At 44.6% G+C, this 16,908-nt stretch overlaps 1 protein-coding gene and 1 long non-coding RNA gene across 8 annotated transcripts in view; both read right to left on the reverse strand.

Annotated features, from left to right (window-relative positions):
* LOC123620041 (uncharacterized) overlaps positions 1 to 9,401 on the reverse strand; it is a 98,589-nt gene extending 89,188 nt beyond the window's left edge. The window contains exon 1 of the long non-coding RNA XR_006728749.2: positions 8,839 to 9,401. This is a non-coding gene — a long non-coding RNA (uncharacterized LOC123620041). The remainder of the gene's footprint in view (positions 1 to 8,838) is intronic.
* A 1,221-nt stretch (positions 9,402 to 10,622) lies between these two features.
* PDE4D (phosphodiesterase 4D) overlaps positions 10,623 to 16,908 on the reverse strand; it is a 1,348,493-nt gene continuing 1,342,207 nt past the window's right edge. For all 7 annotated transcript variants that reach the window (XM_010966266.3, XM_045525075.2, XM_074358671.1 and 4 more), the window contains 2 exons: positions 16,384 to 16,566; positions 10,623 to 15,567 (listed from right to left, as the gene is read on the reverse strand). In XM_010966266.3, the coding sequence (XP_010964568.2) occupies positions 15,151 to 15,567; positions 16,384 to 16,566 (600 nt within the window). In that variant the 3' untranslated portion in view covers positions 10,623 to 15,150. The remainder of the gene's footprint in view (positions 15,568 to 16,383; positions 16,567 to 16,908) is intronic.

Here is a 16,908-nt window from a genome sequence, read left to right on the forward strand (position 1 = left end):
AAACCAGGGAGTCACCCCAACCCTCACCCTCCAGCTCCAGCCGGCCGTCAACTTCTGTTGCTTCTTCTTCCTTAACCTCTCTCAACTCTTTTCTCTTTTCTCCATCTCTGCTAGGCCTCTGTCTCTCACCTGGATTGTTACATACCCTTTCTCTTCCTTGTCCATTTTGTACTATGCATAGATTCTGGCCCTGCTTTGAAAACAAAACAAAACAAAACAAAACAAACAAAACTTTTGATAGCTATTTGATAGCTTCAGGACAAAATCTAAACCTTCAAGTGCAGCAGAAGCAAGCCCTTCAGAGCCTGGTATCAGTGCCACTCGTCCAGCTTCATCGCTCACCACACACCCCCGCAAAGTGAGCCAGCCGCCGTGAGTGACTGACTCGCTCTCCAGCTCACCGGCCTCTCTAAAGCTCCCTGGCACCTGCACATGCTCCTTCTGCTTGAATTGCTACCCCAACTTCATCTGCTTCTTCTGCTCAAACTTCAAGGTGTAACTCAGACTTCCCCTTCTCCAGAAAAGACTTCCTAACCTACCTGCCCCCAGACTGCAGTAAAGTGGGGTGAGTAGCCTTTGGTCCTGTGATCAGCCCATCAGAGCACTCTGCTCACTGCACGGTCCGAGTTTAGAGGGCAGCTCCCCTCGACCAGAGAGTCAGTCTCTCCCGTTTCTTATCGCCGCAATCCTGGTGTCTAGCCAGTGAGTGGTACTCGATAAAAGTTTGTGAAGTGAATAAATAAACAAACGAAGAAGCAAATCAGTGGAGGAAGAGACATGCAGACATGGCCGAGGTGCTTACAGTAACCTAAAGACCAGTCCAGTAGCCCGCTTGCTGAAAAGAAAAACCAGTAGAGACAAAAGAAATCCCTCTGTGTGTGTCAGCATGGGCTTCTCCACATATCCTGGTCAGTCCCCAGAAGCAGCAGTGGTGGGTCGGATGTTCAGCAGAACAGACTTTCACATCAAGCCCACGTGTACAGCTTCCCTACTTCAAAGCACGGTGCCCACCATCTTGCCTGGTAAGCCAAGAAGGATCTTGTGTAAAGTCAGGAAAGGGATCAGCTAACCCAGCCGAGAGACCCTAGGAAGTGCGCCTTTTGTGACTGTAGAGCACGTGGTGCAGGGGGCAGAAGGTCAGTCACGTCTCAGGCAGGGCCGACATTAACACTGGCATGTTTCCCCAAAAGCAAGGACCTTGTTTGTTCGTCTCCGAATTTGAAGCAACTGATGTAATGCATGGCATATTGTAAGCACTCAATAAATATTCAGTGTATTATTAAATAAACCCTTGATCTGTAATACCATGAAGCGTTAAGAGTAGTTGGCTCTGGGAGTCGTATTCCAAGTGGTTTATTTTGGGCTTGTTTTCTGCCCTTGTATGCTGTTTGGTGCTCTCCAAGTTTTCAACAATGAGCACGTATTCCTTTTCCAATTCCTTTTATAGTCAGAAGTGTTTCATGGAAACAAAAGGAATCAACTGTGTAATGCAGTCATATGGCCAGGTGGGTGGTGACACTAGTGGAGAATAAAGCTTCTGCCCACTCCTTATTTCTTTACGCCGCCCAGAGAAGGAATATGCCTTATACAGAACAGTTAAGAATGAAAGGTCATCAGAGAGCACAGAGCATCATCTGTGACCTCTCTCTCCCTCCCTCCCTCCCTCCATCCCTCTGTCTCTCCCACATAGAGCAGAGAACTGTGTGGGCTGCGTGTGAAGAGGGTGTCAAGACAGGAAAATGATAGGGGTTTTCCAGGCATTTGAAAAACTGTGTGGGAATCTATTCTTTCAAACCAAATGGAAAGCAATTTAAAAGGCATGCTCTATTGTGAATGGTGCACTGGGGCGGGTCTCTCAGGGCGTTCCTAGTACGTACAAACGAAACGCTCCCGCGAGTCCCTGTGCGCCCCCAGCGCACTGGCACTAAACGAGACTTAAAGGCCACTGAGTTCTGATGGTAACACCTCCCCCACTCCCCGAGCTTCCCCCAAACAGCATCACCAAACACTTCACACAACTGCCAGCGAGGAAACCATCACTAATACTAAGCAAAAGCCAATGAAGCCTCAAATTAAGGGGTGTGGGTAACAGAGAAAAAGAAAAGCTTTCAGCTGGCATTTGGGAGGAACTGGAGCTAATGGACAAATGAGTCAGAGAGGTTCTGGGGGGTAGGGCGCCAAATTTCCAAGGGGAAATTATCGGGTAAGCAAGCTGACTGCAAATGGGCTGTCCACATTCGGGTACAAGCTCAGAGTCATTCCAGCCCAATAGGATCCTTTGGTTTTTTTCCATCCAAAAAGGCAACAGTAATGCCACCCTTTCCAAGGTGAAGTCTCCCAGGAGGGTGGAAAGGAGAATCCCTTCATTTCTATCTCTCTTGGTGCTTTCCCCAAATCTAAGCAGCTTGCCTAACTGTTCAAGAAACTCAGTTCATGTGTCACTTTCTTAGGTCACCACTGTTGTCACTTTCTGCCACCGGCTTTGAGGTGTGCTTGTTATTAACCATCTGTTTGTAAATCTCCTAACAGCAGATTTGGGGCGCATCTCTCCCATCTGATTCCATTTCAGAATCACTGCATTTCCCCACACCCCCGACCGTGACCAAATGCAAATCCCATTGCCCCACTGTTGTTCCTCTGCACTTCTGCCTAGATTTGTCGTGTATAAAATGCTAACTCGTTATCCAACCAACATGGGATTCCTGGGTACGCTGCCCTCCTTTTTATCTCTTCCTAATCTCTCTGGCCACTTCTTCAGGGCCCTGACACAAAAGATGCTCAAGAAATATTCTGCTGTGCTTCAATTAAAATTATATATATTGTGGGTTGATTAACTGAAGATTTCCCTTTTGCTGATTCTTTCTCATTAACGTCAGCATCTTCCCCTTTATTCCTTACTTTCTTTTAGTACAGCAACTCCTAGATATTACAGAACTCTCAGTTTTCATGATCAATTCTGAGGAATGTGGATGGCAAACCGATTTGTCTAGCTTTGCATTTTGATCTTCACCAGCGGCACCTCCTCTGCATGTCCTTTGAGAAGGTAAACCGATTTTCGGAATCTTTCTATAGCCCTCGTTAGGTGCAACTTTCCTCTCACGCTCCACTCTCCTCTGCTGTAGTTTTCACCTCTGAAGTAGGATTTGAAAGACAGTGTAGAGCTATTAACAGTATCTTTAACTGCATGCCTTGTTTATGTATCTGATGTTGTTACACAGACTTGATGTGTAACCTTGTTAGAGCAGGCAGGTAGCTAGATACAAGCAGAGGAAGGGGGACACTGCCCCATCATACTGCCCTAAAACCATCACTTACTCCCTATTATGTTTCTCATTAGGCCTCCCTTTTGGATCAATTTTTATTTCTCTTTAGAAATCATTCTGGAGTTGTGATAGGAAAGTAAATTTGTAACTGAGCAGGACCCTGCGGGGCCTTCCCAGGACAGACCCCTCCCCGCTAGGTCCCCTGCTTTAGTTCCTCTCCAGAGCATCTACATACCAGTATCTGATGCACATTTTCTGAGTTGTCTTACAGATACTTCAATCCCCACCAAATGGAAGACATTAACTGTGCGATGACCATGAGCACATGACCCCCAGACCTACTGGTGCCTGAGGAATGATGTTAACCGGTGTGACATCACCCTGTTCCCTCCCCATCAGCCAGAGAATTGTGCATGAGCTGGTCACATACGCTGCCACTCCCCTCCCTCACCTGGCCTTTAAAAATGCCTCCCTGAAACCCATTGGAGGGTCTGGGTTTTTTAAAATTAGCTGCTGATCTGGTGCCTTACAATAAACATTGCACTCTCTGTCACCACAAGCTGGTGTCAGTAGATTGGTTTTACTGTGTGCGGCAAGTGGCCCCAAGTTTGGCTCCTCAGACAGGGGTGGGAGTAGGTGGGAGACCCAGGGTCCTCTGGCCATCTCAGGCGTTGAGTGTTTTCTAATCCATGCTTCATAAACCTTTTGTGCGCGACCTAAAGCAGAAAGCATCTTTCACCCGGGTAGCAGTGCACACAAACGCGCACGCGTCATTTCAGAAGACTACACTCACCCTTACTCTGTGCGGTACACAGCAGTGTTTCCTGCTCCATTTTAGTTCCTTTTAATTTTTAGTGCTCACTGCAATCATCTTTTAACTTTACAATCCATTAATGGCTCACAAGCTGCTGTTGAAAATATATTGCCTAAAGTTTACTGTGAGAGTAACATTTATTAATTCATGTGCTCTCGTAACACAGTAAAGAATGTAGAGTAGATTCTAATACCATAATTCTCATATTTAAGGTGAAAAAAGTAGGATTCGGGGATTAACACACCTACAGTCACTCAGTTAATTTGGGGTCAAAGCCCCAAGCTTTCAAATATGCCAGGCATGCCTCGCCTTGCCCAGATTTCCTGGCACATTGTTGGAACAGACAGTGGGTGTGTTTCTTAGCATTATTTTGGGCCTAAGTAACAGAAGGTCCAACTGAAATGGCTTAAATTATAAAACCTGCCCATCATCTTGCATGATTGGCTCGGGAGTCGAGTTGATTACGTCAGCAGCTCAGAACCATCTTTGAAGACTCAGGTTCCATCATCTACTCTGCCATCCTTAGCATGTGGCCTGTGTCTTCAGACAGTCCCTTTCATGGTCTCAGGATAACAGCCCAACCATGGCCGCCTCAGGAACACTTTCCAAAGCCCAGTCTCTTCCTTTTCTCCCTTTGCAAGCACGAGGGATGCTTTCCCAGGAGCCACCTGTATCTCACTGCCTAGAAATGCAGCCCTGCAAGCCTGTCCCAACCTAATCACAGGCCAGGGCAGAGGAACTCCATCAAAGGCTCAGAGTCAGCCTCGGGGACTAAAGAGAGGCCTGTCTCTCCAGAAACCCCTGACTTCACAAGATCCAAACAATTCCAACCTCCATTCACCAGGGGGCAGGAGGTAACCACTGAGTAGGCAGGCGGGAGTGTCCCTCTACAGTGGGTACGGGTGCAAGTCCAGAAGGTGAAGGATGCCACAGACCTCTCTTACTTGTCCCCATATATTTTGTTTCTACTTAGAAGGAATGAGCTCTTCACCCTCTACTTTGGTTGCTTCCATATTCTCCTCCAGCTGCCTTTGGCCTCTTGTCCCAGTTCCTGCTTATCCAGTCTCTAATCCATTCTAAGGCAGTTCCCACCCCCTCCTTCCATTCATCATCATCAACCTCATTCAGGCAATTACTCACCCATTTGTCATTCTTTCCATGTTTAATGAATACCTGCCCTGTGACAGACACGGAACTAAGCTGTGGGAAGACAAAGACGAATAAGGCACAGTCTCTGTCTAGAATATGCCAAGGCCCTATTTTAAACACAATGTGTACACACACACACACACACTCAAATTTGGCATCTGCTGTCCTGAATGTAAAGGACAGCATGGAGCTCAGGGTCTCCAGGAAACGGAGCTGGAGGCAGAGGCAAAGTGATGGGAGTTTATGGGGGAGGTGCAAACTTTTGGGCAGTGGGGTGAGAAAAAAGGGGTTGAGGCTAAAAGAGGCAAGTGAAGTAAGGAAGAAAGGAAGGGAAGCAGGAAGGACAGGAAGCAGTGTGCTGTGATGTTTCCACGCTGGCTACTGCCTCGCAAGATGCAGACAAGGGACACTGCAGGCGGCTGGGGAGGGGCTTTCCCTGGATGGGGATGCAGGGACTGTCCCCATGGAGAGTAGTCAGTGGAGAGAGCAGGAGAAGAGATTAACTCACCCAGCTCCTTCCCATCTGTGGATTCCCAGTGGTCAAAGTTAACCCCCTGCATTTCTGCATGTGTCACTTGGCCCATTTGGTGGCCACTTGTGATGCCAGATTCCGAGCCCTGTGTTGTGTGGTTTCACCCAATTATGAAAGCTGAGGGGCAGCCACTGTGTGCCTGGAGAGCTGGGATGGGGCCATGGAAGACCGAGTGAGGGTGCTCAGTCCCTGTCTGTCCCACTGATGGTCTTGCAGGGAGAATATGGATGGGATTTTCTCTTAGTCTCTTCTCTCCTTTGAATGACATGTCAGTCTTTCCACCCTTTAGTCCATGCCGACTGGTGATATGTGTAACTTCTAAGAACATATCTTTGATCTTCCCAGCTTCTGGTATAAAGCTTCTAGCACCCTCAGAATTTCCTAAGTGCTGAGAGTGAGAAAGGTGTCTTTTATTACGTTAATGGTGACTTGGAAAACACCTAAGGATGGGGGCTGGTTGTCAGGGCGACCAACCTTGTGACTAGAGGGTGGGAAATTTCAGTCTCACCCACTGACCTCCAGGGAGAGAGGCTGAAGGTGGACTCATTCTCGGCTGGCCAATGATTTAATCAATCATACCTATGTCATGAAATCTTCATAAAAAAAACCAAATGGATGGGGTTTGAAGAGATTCCACCTTGATAAACACTGTAGATTTGGGGAGAGTGGTGTGTTTGGAGAGGGCATGGAAGCTTCTGCCCATTCCTCATACCTTGCCATGTGTGTCTCTTCCATCTGGCTGTTCCTGAGTTATATCTGTTTATAAAAAACCAGGCATACTAGTAAATAAAATATTTCTCTGAGGTCTGTACTCCACCCTTGCAAATTAATGGAACCCAAGACAAGGGCATCACTGGAACCCCCAGTCTATAGGCAGTAGGTCAGAAGTGCAGAAAAACAACCTCAGTTTGCCACTGGTGCCTGAAGTGGAGGAGATGGGGGGGGGTGGATGGGTGTCATAGTCCTGAGTCTGGCAGCCCTAAACCTGTGGACTCTGATGCTCTCTTCAGGTGGACAGTGTCAGAATTCAGTTGAAGTGTAGGACCTCTAGCTGGTGTCAGAGAACTGCTTGTTGGCATGAATAACTCGTCCCCACCCTCACACTGAAATTGGGTCCAGAATCCATATGATGTCAACAAATGCCATGATGGGAACTGACAAAGCGAGTTTCCTCTGCCGCTGAGGACAGCCAACAGTCGGCTCCCCCATTCCTTTCCTGCTCGGTGGAACTTGGCTGGGCAAACATGTGTTTCTATTGGTCCTCCAATTGTAGCCCTCCCCACATCACCTGTTGATACTCCTGTAGTAACAAGCAGCCCTTCGAGTAAATGCAACGAATTACAAAGGGGGTTGAGGTGATTACTTTTGCTTTTTTGCAAAACCAGAAGAGGGATAAACTCATGAGGTCTCGAAAGGCGTTTCCCAGACTTTATGGCGCATGAGGATAACAGGACAACTCGTTAAAAGCAGATTCTGGGACCCACCCCTAGAGATTCTTGTTTCAGAGACCTGAGTTGGAGCCTGATAATTTGTGTTTCTAACAGGAACCTAGTTGATGCTGATGTCAGTTCAAGAACCGCACTTTGAGGAGTGCTGGAGTTAGAGGCGAAAGACTAGGCGAGCATCAGTAGCTTGACTTAAATATTAACTAGCCAGGCCAACAGGAGTATATTGCCTTCAAAAATCTCACAGTCTGGTGAGGGGTTTGTAAATATCCCACCTAGGACATGTACAAAGTACTGCTGAAATACATTTCTAGGCCCACGATGGAGTGGCTCCAGCCTGAGATGCCACGGCGACAACAACCTAATACCTAAAAAACTCAAATGCCTTGCTTGACCAGAGACGCAGTACCGCCAGTCAGCCGACCCCCAAACACCAAGCCACCTCTGGCTTCTTACCCCAAACCAAGTTGATTACGGAGCTGCAGCCAGGCAGGTGTTTTCTGTCTCTTCCTTGTTCTTTACTCTTTATCCCATAAAAGCTTCTTGCTTTCTGCTCCATTTGGTAGTTCTCCAAAAGGAGACGGTTCACTTCATGAAGTATTAAAGTTTGTACCAGCTAAATTGTCTTCTTTCATCATTTTTTAATAGTTTCCGGCGACAAGGTACACTGTAAACCACCACAAAAGCCCCAACCCAGTGGCACATCCCCCTTAGGTATTAATTTGTCTCTGAGAGACCCAAGGTTTAGCTAAAGTCATGGGATTCTCAAGTTTCAAAGAATTGAGCGCGCCTCCTCCCGGCACACCTGCTTATTTTCTGTCTAAGAACTGTCCTGGCAGCTGGAGACAACTACAAAAATGACAAAATATTACTGAGACAACCTAGAATTACGAGGCCGTCATGGGGAACTTTCCAGTTAGACAAGATCATTCTTTTAAAAAGTGCATCTGAAAGCAAGTGTTCCCAAATCAACAAACAGGATGGGAGACCTACTGGCACACAGAAGCCTCCAAAAGCTTCAAGACGCCAAAAAAGCTTCATTGAAAGATTTATTGTAAGAAGTAATGAAAAATTAAAAACCAAAGAGGTGCCTAAACCCAAAGACTAAAATAGCGACGTGACTTCTACGACCTCCTTCTATCCTGTTACCTGAGCACTAAGCCTCTACTGAATTGCCTTTCCACGAGAACCGCAAATGAAAGCCCGCTATGTTAGTTACCTTCAGCTGCAACAGCTCCAAAGTCAGAAACCTGCAACACCTGGGCCTCCCGCACTACACCCTCCTAGGGGCTCATCTTCAAAACACCTGCCCAGAAATGGGCTCACCCGCATTCATCAGGACACTCGGGGAAAGGTTTTGCCAAGTCCTACCACACCAACTCCAACGCCCCCATAGCTACCCTTGAAGAGGCCTCTCCCAGGGTTGACTGGACTCCCAGGGCCCCTCCGGTACATTGCTATCAGTTATTCCCTTTAACAGCCCAGGGGGAGCTGAAATTAAAAACAATGAAAAACCTTACCAAATTCTGGTAGCGACAGGGCTACATCCTGTACTTAAAACCCCACTCAGTCTGGAGCCCGCATTTGGGATCCTCGGAAAACCGGCAGAAGCCAAGAAAAGCTGAGAATTCTTACCAGAGTCAGCTCTCTCCAGTTTCTGTAGTGCCGCGCTGCGAAAGGTAAAATTTTGAGTTTTCCCTTCCTTTCCAAATCCTGGTCGTCGACCTTCGCCTCCCAGGAACAGCTACTGCCTTCTTGTTTGTCTCATTTTGCGTCCCGGCAAGTGGACGCGGCTTTCCGCCCGCCGGGGCCTGCAGCTTGCCAGCTCCTGCGTGTGCAGGCAGCTCAGCGGTCAGGCGGAGGCTCCGAGGCCTGGCCGGACCGAAATGTGGGACGCACTCCGCTTGCAGCTTAAGTACGGCCGGACAGGAAGATGGGTTGCACTTCCTCTGCGGTCAGGGTCCTGCTGACTGTTACCAGCTCTCAGAGGAAGTAAGGCTGTCTTTCTGTGGGCTACCTTTGGGAGTGGCTCTGGATCTCGGGAGGGTGGTATCCTTTGCACCTGTGGCGGGTGGGCTTAAAGACGCAGGCGCCCCAAACTGGGGTTCCTAGTCTCAGCGTCTACTAGATGCAGGACCAGGAAGCAAAGAGTCCAGGAACTGCAAAGAACCACTGCAGCTTGGACAACACAGAGGTGGGGTGCTTATGCTCGGCAGGAGATGAGGAAATTTTCTGTTGGGAGGGAGAGGGGATGTGTTAATAAAGACAGAGACGGAAATTCCCAAGCCTGTAGTAGGGAAAGCACAGGTAGGATTTCATTAGAAGGAGGCTCTGTGGGTAAGTACGTCCTTGCTGGGGGCGGTGCTCTCTGGCCAAAGGGAAGATGGGATGTTTTTCTGTTGTGGGTTCAAAGGTGTTTGCCTGAGGACGTGTTTCCAGGGCAAAGACCTAAACTCAGGTGGACTCAGCACACCCAGTTTGGCCTAAATCAGCATGGGGAACAAGTAGGGCAAAGGTGGCAGCTTGTTCCTTTGTCCCATAGTCTCACTTTGGGGACACAGACTGAGGAAGGTAACTTGCGTTTAGATCACGTATCCCTGGAAGGGACATTTCGGGCATCTTCTGGCTATAGTTGCTGTCATTCTTTGTGGTGGTGGGAGGGAATAGGAGGTGGTTAAGCAGAGATCATTTATGTTATTATCCTTATTCTACTAGTTAAGATTTGGGGATTAAATTTTTGCTGATTTCTTTACTCTCCTCATCGTGAAAACTGATTTTTTTGGTCATTCAGAGAAAAAAAAGGAGAATTTGTGAGGAAGAGGCAAATAGAGTTTTTAGTTAGTAATTACTGTTATAAAGGAAATAAAGCAGGGTAGGGGGTAAGAGTGACGGAGCTGGGTGCTTTCCTTCCATTTCTCCAGAGGCCTGGAACTTGCTTGTACCTCAGGACTTTGGCAAATGAAGTGTTCTCTGTGTGGAACCCCTTCCTCTCCTTTCAACTGTTCCTTTTTGCCAGGTTACCTCTTACTATCCTTCAGAGCTCAGCCCCAAATCAGTTCCTCACTGCTGAATCCTTACAACCTTGTAGTTTGCAGAGTAGGGACTCAGTACATATCGAAGTACCTGAGTAACTCAGTATGCCAGCAAACTCAGTCAGACAAGTTCCCTTCCCAAGCCTGTTTACAGGACACTGTGCTTAATCTTACAGGCCATCTAAATAATTTTGGCATTTTTTTTTTCTACAGAAGATTAATCTGCATAATTTGGTTTCACTTGACGATGAATGTCAACAGTCATGTATCATGTCACTCTCCTCCTTTTATTCACCTTAACAATCTTCATGGTCCTTGGAAACCCGTGCTGTCTGAACTACAAGTTAAAATGAATAATCTTCTATTTGTAAAAGATCGAGTCATAAATAGGCAGAATCAACCCATGCTTTTATTTTCATCGCATATAAAAACTTCATATGAAGGTATCGATGTACAGTACTATTCCCATGGGCTGTAGGAGAGGCTAAGAAAACACTAAAAGAATCATCGTTTTTAATGCTCACACACAACTTACCCCTCTGAAAACATATCCAAAGAAATAAAATTAAAAACAACTAAAATCAGTAAGGATTTCTTTTTTTGTAATTATAGTGTCCCCTTTGTACTGTTTAAAACAAAAGTAATCAAATTCCTTTGGGCCAGGGCTGCTAAAATCTACAGTTTGTGTCAAAAAAATAAAATAAAATAAAAGGAGGCTCATTTTTTTTTTTCTAGAAAAAAGTATTTCTCCTTTCACGAAGTCACATGTTCTGAGGGCTGGGCAGCAGTGGAAGGAAGTTTCTGCATGACCCACTGGGAATTTTTCATAGGTTTCAGAAGCTGGCCAGTATGCAAGGTTAAATGTAAAAATTCTAGAGCAATGTAGATTTTGCAGAAACACATTCTAGCGAATGGTGAATCCGTTATGCTCTGTGAATTGGCGTCATATAAAACTTTGTGTTTAAACATAAGGATTCACGTATATAAGCAAATTTGGTTGATCTCAGTTGAAGAAAAATTGCAGGGTTAAAAAAAAAAATGATCTTTTTCATATTACATACTTTCTTACCATGGCAGGAAGCCAAGGAATAAACTACTAATACATGTGACCTCTGGCTCTACTTTCAAATCAAGTTCATTCGCCCACGTGCTCTAGAAGTTTAAAGATTTTTTATAATCACAGGACAACAATATATTTTGCCAGTAGTGTCTGCAAATAAAAAGCAATCAAATATAAGAAACTGAAGCCACTCAGTATCTGACGGGGAAAACCACCATCACACTCACCACGTTGCTTCATGGCAAAGAGTCCTTCAGGCCTTGTATCTCAGAAGCATCTCAGAATGTTCCAGAGGGTTGTCTGTGGTTCTGTAAAATCCAGCTACTGACAGAAAGCCAATGGATTCAAAGCTTGGACGTAAAATGCCCAGCCCTAGCCCCATCGTTACCTTACTTATCAAATGCAGCAAAACAGAAGAAAATATTGGTTAAAGTTAAGGCACAGCCCTGGGACCAAAGACCTGCAGCTATGTTTTTTTTTTTTTTAATTTATATATCTTTATGTATTTTATAGTTTTCTGGAATCTTCCATAAACAAGCTCTAAGGTGACAAGACTATTATAGGAGAAAAGAAAATGTACAAGGAGTATGTATACACACCGTTCATTCTCTCACCAAGAGTTTCCAAATATATCAACACCACCCCATCGTGGGATGATGTTTTAATAAGAACTGATAATTTACAATTAACATTACAGTATGTACATTACAATAAATACATGGTTGTAAACAGACAGACAAGACTGTATTACAGGTAAGGTCATTTGGTGAGAAAAAATGCATGGCACAAAAAATAAATAATGCATTCAAAAATTATCATAAAGCTTTCTGTAATATCCACTTCATTCAAGTTTTTTTTCCTTGTCTGCAATTTGTTCTACCTACATTATTTTCTTGTGAACTATAAGTGACGCAAAAGAAAAGAAAATTCAAACAGCATTCTTGTGTTTAGTAACTTGCAAGCTGAAATGTACTGGTTTTATGCAAACTTGGACAATTTTTTCCCCATACAGTACCCAGATATTGCATTTTCTTATGACATTTTAGGAAATGTAAAGCCACTTGTAAAAGGATGTTCTTTTTAAAGCAGTACATAATTCCGAAGCACACTTTGGCGAGGCAGGAGGGAGAGAGAAAGAAGGGAGAAGCAGATTGTACAGTGTGTTGTCCCTGTCTTTCAGATCTTATTCCTTTTCTATAAGGTGATTGTCCATTGGTGGGTATCTTCACAATATGTGACCATTAAAAATCAACACATTTTTTCTAAAAGCCTCTCTTTTATAGTGTAGTTATGAAACTTTTCAGGTCTGGATTTGTTTGTGACATATTGCCATTCTCATTTTTTTTTTCCATTAAGATTCTAGGCTCACTTAGTGGTGGTGGGGATCCCAAGCATTAGGAAGGGGAGGGAATGAGAATATTTTGAAAAAAGGAATGAACCCTAGATTCTTTGCTTTTTCTTCTAGACCTCCATCAGGGACAAGTAAAATTAAAACAGAAACAAGTTTTGCAGCGTTCTTGTCAAAGCACTTGCCAAACATGGGACTGTATTTGAAAGACTACAGTCTGATTTTTACAAGGAGAGGAGGGTGGAAATCTGGTAATTAATTGGTCAATTCTGAACCTGTGTTCTATGTGAAAGATCAGAGCTATGTCATTTTTCTATCATAGTTTCTAAACATCAGTGGATCTCAGGGGATTAAAGTAGTATCTTCAGCCTGGGGCACTTTTCCGGCTGATGATTTATTAATCCCCAGAAGCTCCTTGAGACATCCCTAATATAAATGTTTTTCAGGGTTACAATTTTCTTTATTGTTTTATTTATTTTCCATTTGGTCAGATACTCCTTTAGCCTCTACTTGAGTTCTTGGACATTACTGTGAAAAAAATGATTATGTGGGCTCCAAACTCTTCAGAGAAGGTAAACACTCTATTAAGAGCTGAAATGGAAAGAAACTCCAAACTAAACAAACGCCCCACGATGCCAACTGAAGGTAGATACTGGGACTCGGTCTCAAATTGTAACACAGTTCTTGATGCTAAATTCAGCCAAAGGTGAGCTCTAAATTCTGATCTAGCCTTCTTACCCAACCCAGTATTTTAAAATGGCATTTTACTGCCAAACCTTCAGTCCCAGGGGTATCACCAACTTCCTTCTGTGTAAAGAAGTCTTCCTCCACAAGACATACTGATGGGTCAGTGAAAACCAATAAAGCAAGTCCTACGTGTTACATGGCTGTCCGTCAAGGAAGAGTCATTGCTACACTTAAAATCACTTCTCCAGAATATTCCTCATACAGTTCTTAGTCTCATGGTGAAATCACAGAAACGAAAGCACATTCGAGGTACTGGTGTTCGTTAATATATTCTGCTAATGTTGTTAAATTGTCTAGCTAGCTGTTAACTTTTCTTTGCAAATCAAGAGTAAAAGCTCATCATTACATATGACCTCGTGGCAGAAAAGAACGCTAAGTCTAAGCTGACTGCCTGTTTCTTGGCATCAGTACGAATGGTGGTGATATATTTGATAAGACCCCAGCTAGTAAATGTGGACAGAGGTTCAAACACACGCTAAATAATGAAGCAGCACAAGGGGGAGAAGTTTTTCTTGCTATAACTGACTGTGAAAACAATAAAAATGCACATGAAATGGGTGGGTTGTTACAAGGACATGCACTTGTGAAACGAGGCGTATCTATCGACACAGCAGAAAGTTATCAGAAGACACTAAGTGGGAAAGTATCTAAAAAAGATGGACCATTTTAGCTACTGGGTATTTATGTATCTCTCACTTGCTTCAGACAACACCAACTGATGATGGAGTGTCCGTGAGGCTGGAGACACGTGAGACAGAACGCACATCAAAGACTACTGAACAAGGATTCACTTTGCACACCGTGAAGAGAAATGTGGAGCAACTCTGTGTCTCTGAAAAGAGTGAAACAAAAGCTGGTAAACGAAGACCTTACAAAAAGGGTTTCCTGCAACATAATGTGGATTTTTGTTTTTAAAATATGGAAGTCATTGGTATATAAAACAATGGATCACTACAAATCAGTTACTTGCTAGGAACTCTAAGGTGCAAGAAAATTCGTAAATTAGATTTATCCAGTGTAGCACAGATTCGTACTGAAAACTTGCAAGTTACTCCTTAGAAAAAAATAACCAGTGGCAGATGGAGTTCTGAACAGAGTTTTTTTTTTTTTTAAATATAATACCTCAGTACATTTAATAATAAAAGTAAGCTCTACAAAAAATCTGTTTTACATTATCATACAAAACGTAGAGGTCAGTGCAGCTCGCGTGAACCGCACTTAATCAGTCACGTATCAGGAAGACTTGAAATTAGAAAATGATGCAATTTCTGTGGCTCATCTTCTTCCTGGTAACAGATTCACACGGTGTCCTGTTCCTGACCCACCTGTTGCTTCACCCATTAGTTCACTCTGCTCATGTGATGCCTTCTTTCTGCTGAAAATATTTCAAACAAAGGAAAAGAAAAGAAACTCCAAATCACATCAACTTCGGGACTGCGTGGTGAGCCCCACTCCCTAGAAAACGCTTTGGAGTTGATTTTCTCTGCTTGATTAGCTTTCCCACGCGGCCACCTCGGGCCAATGCTGTTCGCGAAGATGTCCCCCTCGCTCGGATGACACGGAGGTGAAAAAACGGGTGACGATATTCCTGAGCGCCAGACTGAGTCGTCAAGGTCGGTTTTGTTCCACAAACGTCCTGGCGGATGACAGTGAGGTGTGACCATGGTTGTGGCAAGTGACATGCACTTTGGAAACAAACTTCTCTACTTGAAAAAAAACCCGAAAAACCAAAAACAAAAGGCGTGGAGGTCTTTGCTCTGTTACGTGTCGGGCGAGTGATCTTCTATGACGTGGGCTTCGGGCTGGTTCTCCTCCTCCTCCCCCACTGCCTCCTCTTCCACCTGCTCGTCCAGGGGGATCTCGGTGGACTCTGAGTCTTGAGTACAGAGAGTCTTGGAGTCACTGCAGCTAGTGTCCTCCTCCACTTGACTTCCGCTGTCCTTTTCCGTGTCCGACTCGCCATCTTCCTCTAAAGTCAGCTCAAACTGGAACTTCTCGGTTTGACCCTGCCGGCCCTCCTCCTGGTCCTCAGGTGCTGGGGAGGGGCTCTGAGGAATTGTGCTCTGGTACCACTCACGATTGTCCTCCAAAGTGTCCAAAATGTCCTGGGCGTCAGGATGGACGAGGTCTGCCCACGTCTCCCAGAGAGGATGGACGATGTAGTCTATGAAGCCCACCTGGTCAAAAGAAACCGACTTGAGTGCAGGACTGGGACTAAGAACAATGCAAAAGGGTAACGAGATCCTGCAACTGTATCTGATACATTGAATTTATTTAAATTTATATATATATATATATCATATATAAAAATATATAACAAGTAGTACGCTCTGCAAATACACCACTGAACTGAAGACTACTTACCTTAGTTTGGTAAAAGAGTCACTATTTCCGGTAGCAGACCTTATAAGAATGTTGTCACCAGCTGGTGAAAACTAGCTTCTAGAACGCTTAGTCCAACAGCAGGTTTGTGATGTAAAAAATCTCCGGCTGTTTCCATGGCAGGGCATGGCTCGAGGCCTGGACTTTATTTTAGAATAGCCAATTTATAGGTGAGTCCAGATTATTGAAATAATGTCATATGCTCTATATGAATTCATATAACTTTATTCACTTATGTACTGAGGTAACTGAAATAATGCCACATATATGAATAGACTATAAAATAGAGTCACGATGAGGGAATGTAATGCCCTATGAACATATATGTGACTATACGAATAGAAATCCTAAGAATTAAAGAGTTTTTTTGGCTTACAAATCCTAAGGGGAAATTGAGCTTGTCAAAAAGAAAGTAATTAAGGCGGTGTGGGTATAACTCAGTGGTAGAGTGCATGCTTAGTAGGCACAAGGTCCTGGGTTCAATCCCTGGTATCTCCATTGAAAAAAAAAGTAATTAAGAAAACCCAATAAAATACTGTGTGACATGCATACACGTGCAGACAAAGAAACCAAGTGTTCCAGCTCAGAAAGCTTTAGGCCTGATGCGTCACCTGGGACTTCTCCACAGATGCGTTGTGCTTGTCGCACATGGGGCTGATCTCCATGCCCCGCTCCCTCTCTCGGTCCCCTTGGCGGAAGAACTCCTCCATGATGCGGTCTGTCCACTGGCGGTACAGCTGGAGAGGCTTTGTGGGGTTGCTCAGGTCGGCACAGTGCACCATGTTCTGAAGGACCTGAAACAGACGACCGCATCCTCTGCTTAACACCTGTTCCTTTTCCACTGGAAATTCACATCGGATGACTATGACACTTAAAAATACATGTGGTGTAAAATTCACTCCAGGCAGCTCGACCATGATGTGTCTGTGTGCAGCTCACATTTGTATTAATAGTCCCAAGTCAGGCCACGTCTCCCGCCTCTACGTATCATGGGAGGAGCTGTTTACGTGCTTGGCTGATTACATTCACAGCTGCTTAAATGGTTGGTTTTGTGGATATTAGGGTTTGTTTTTTTTTTTTAAACACATTTCCAACTGAAAAGGCCAACAGGATTTTATCTGGTTCATCTACAAGAT

This window comes from Camelus bactrianus, chromosome 3, assembly GCF_048773025.1.
Source record: "Camelus bactrianus isolate YW-2024 breed Bactrian camel chromosome 3, ASM4877302v1, whole genome shotgun sequence".
Taxonomy (NCBI): Eukaryota; Metazoa; Chordata; class Mammalia; order Artiodactyla; family Camelidae; genus Camelus; species Camelus bactrianus.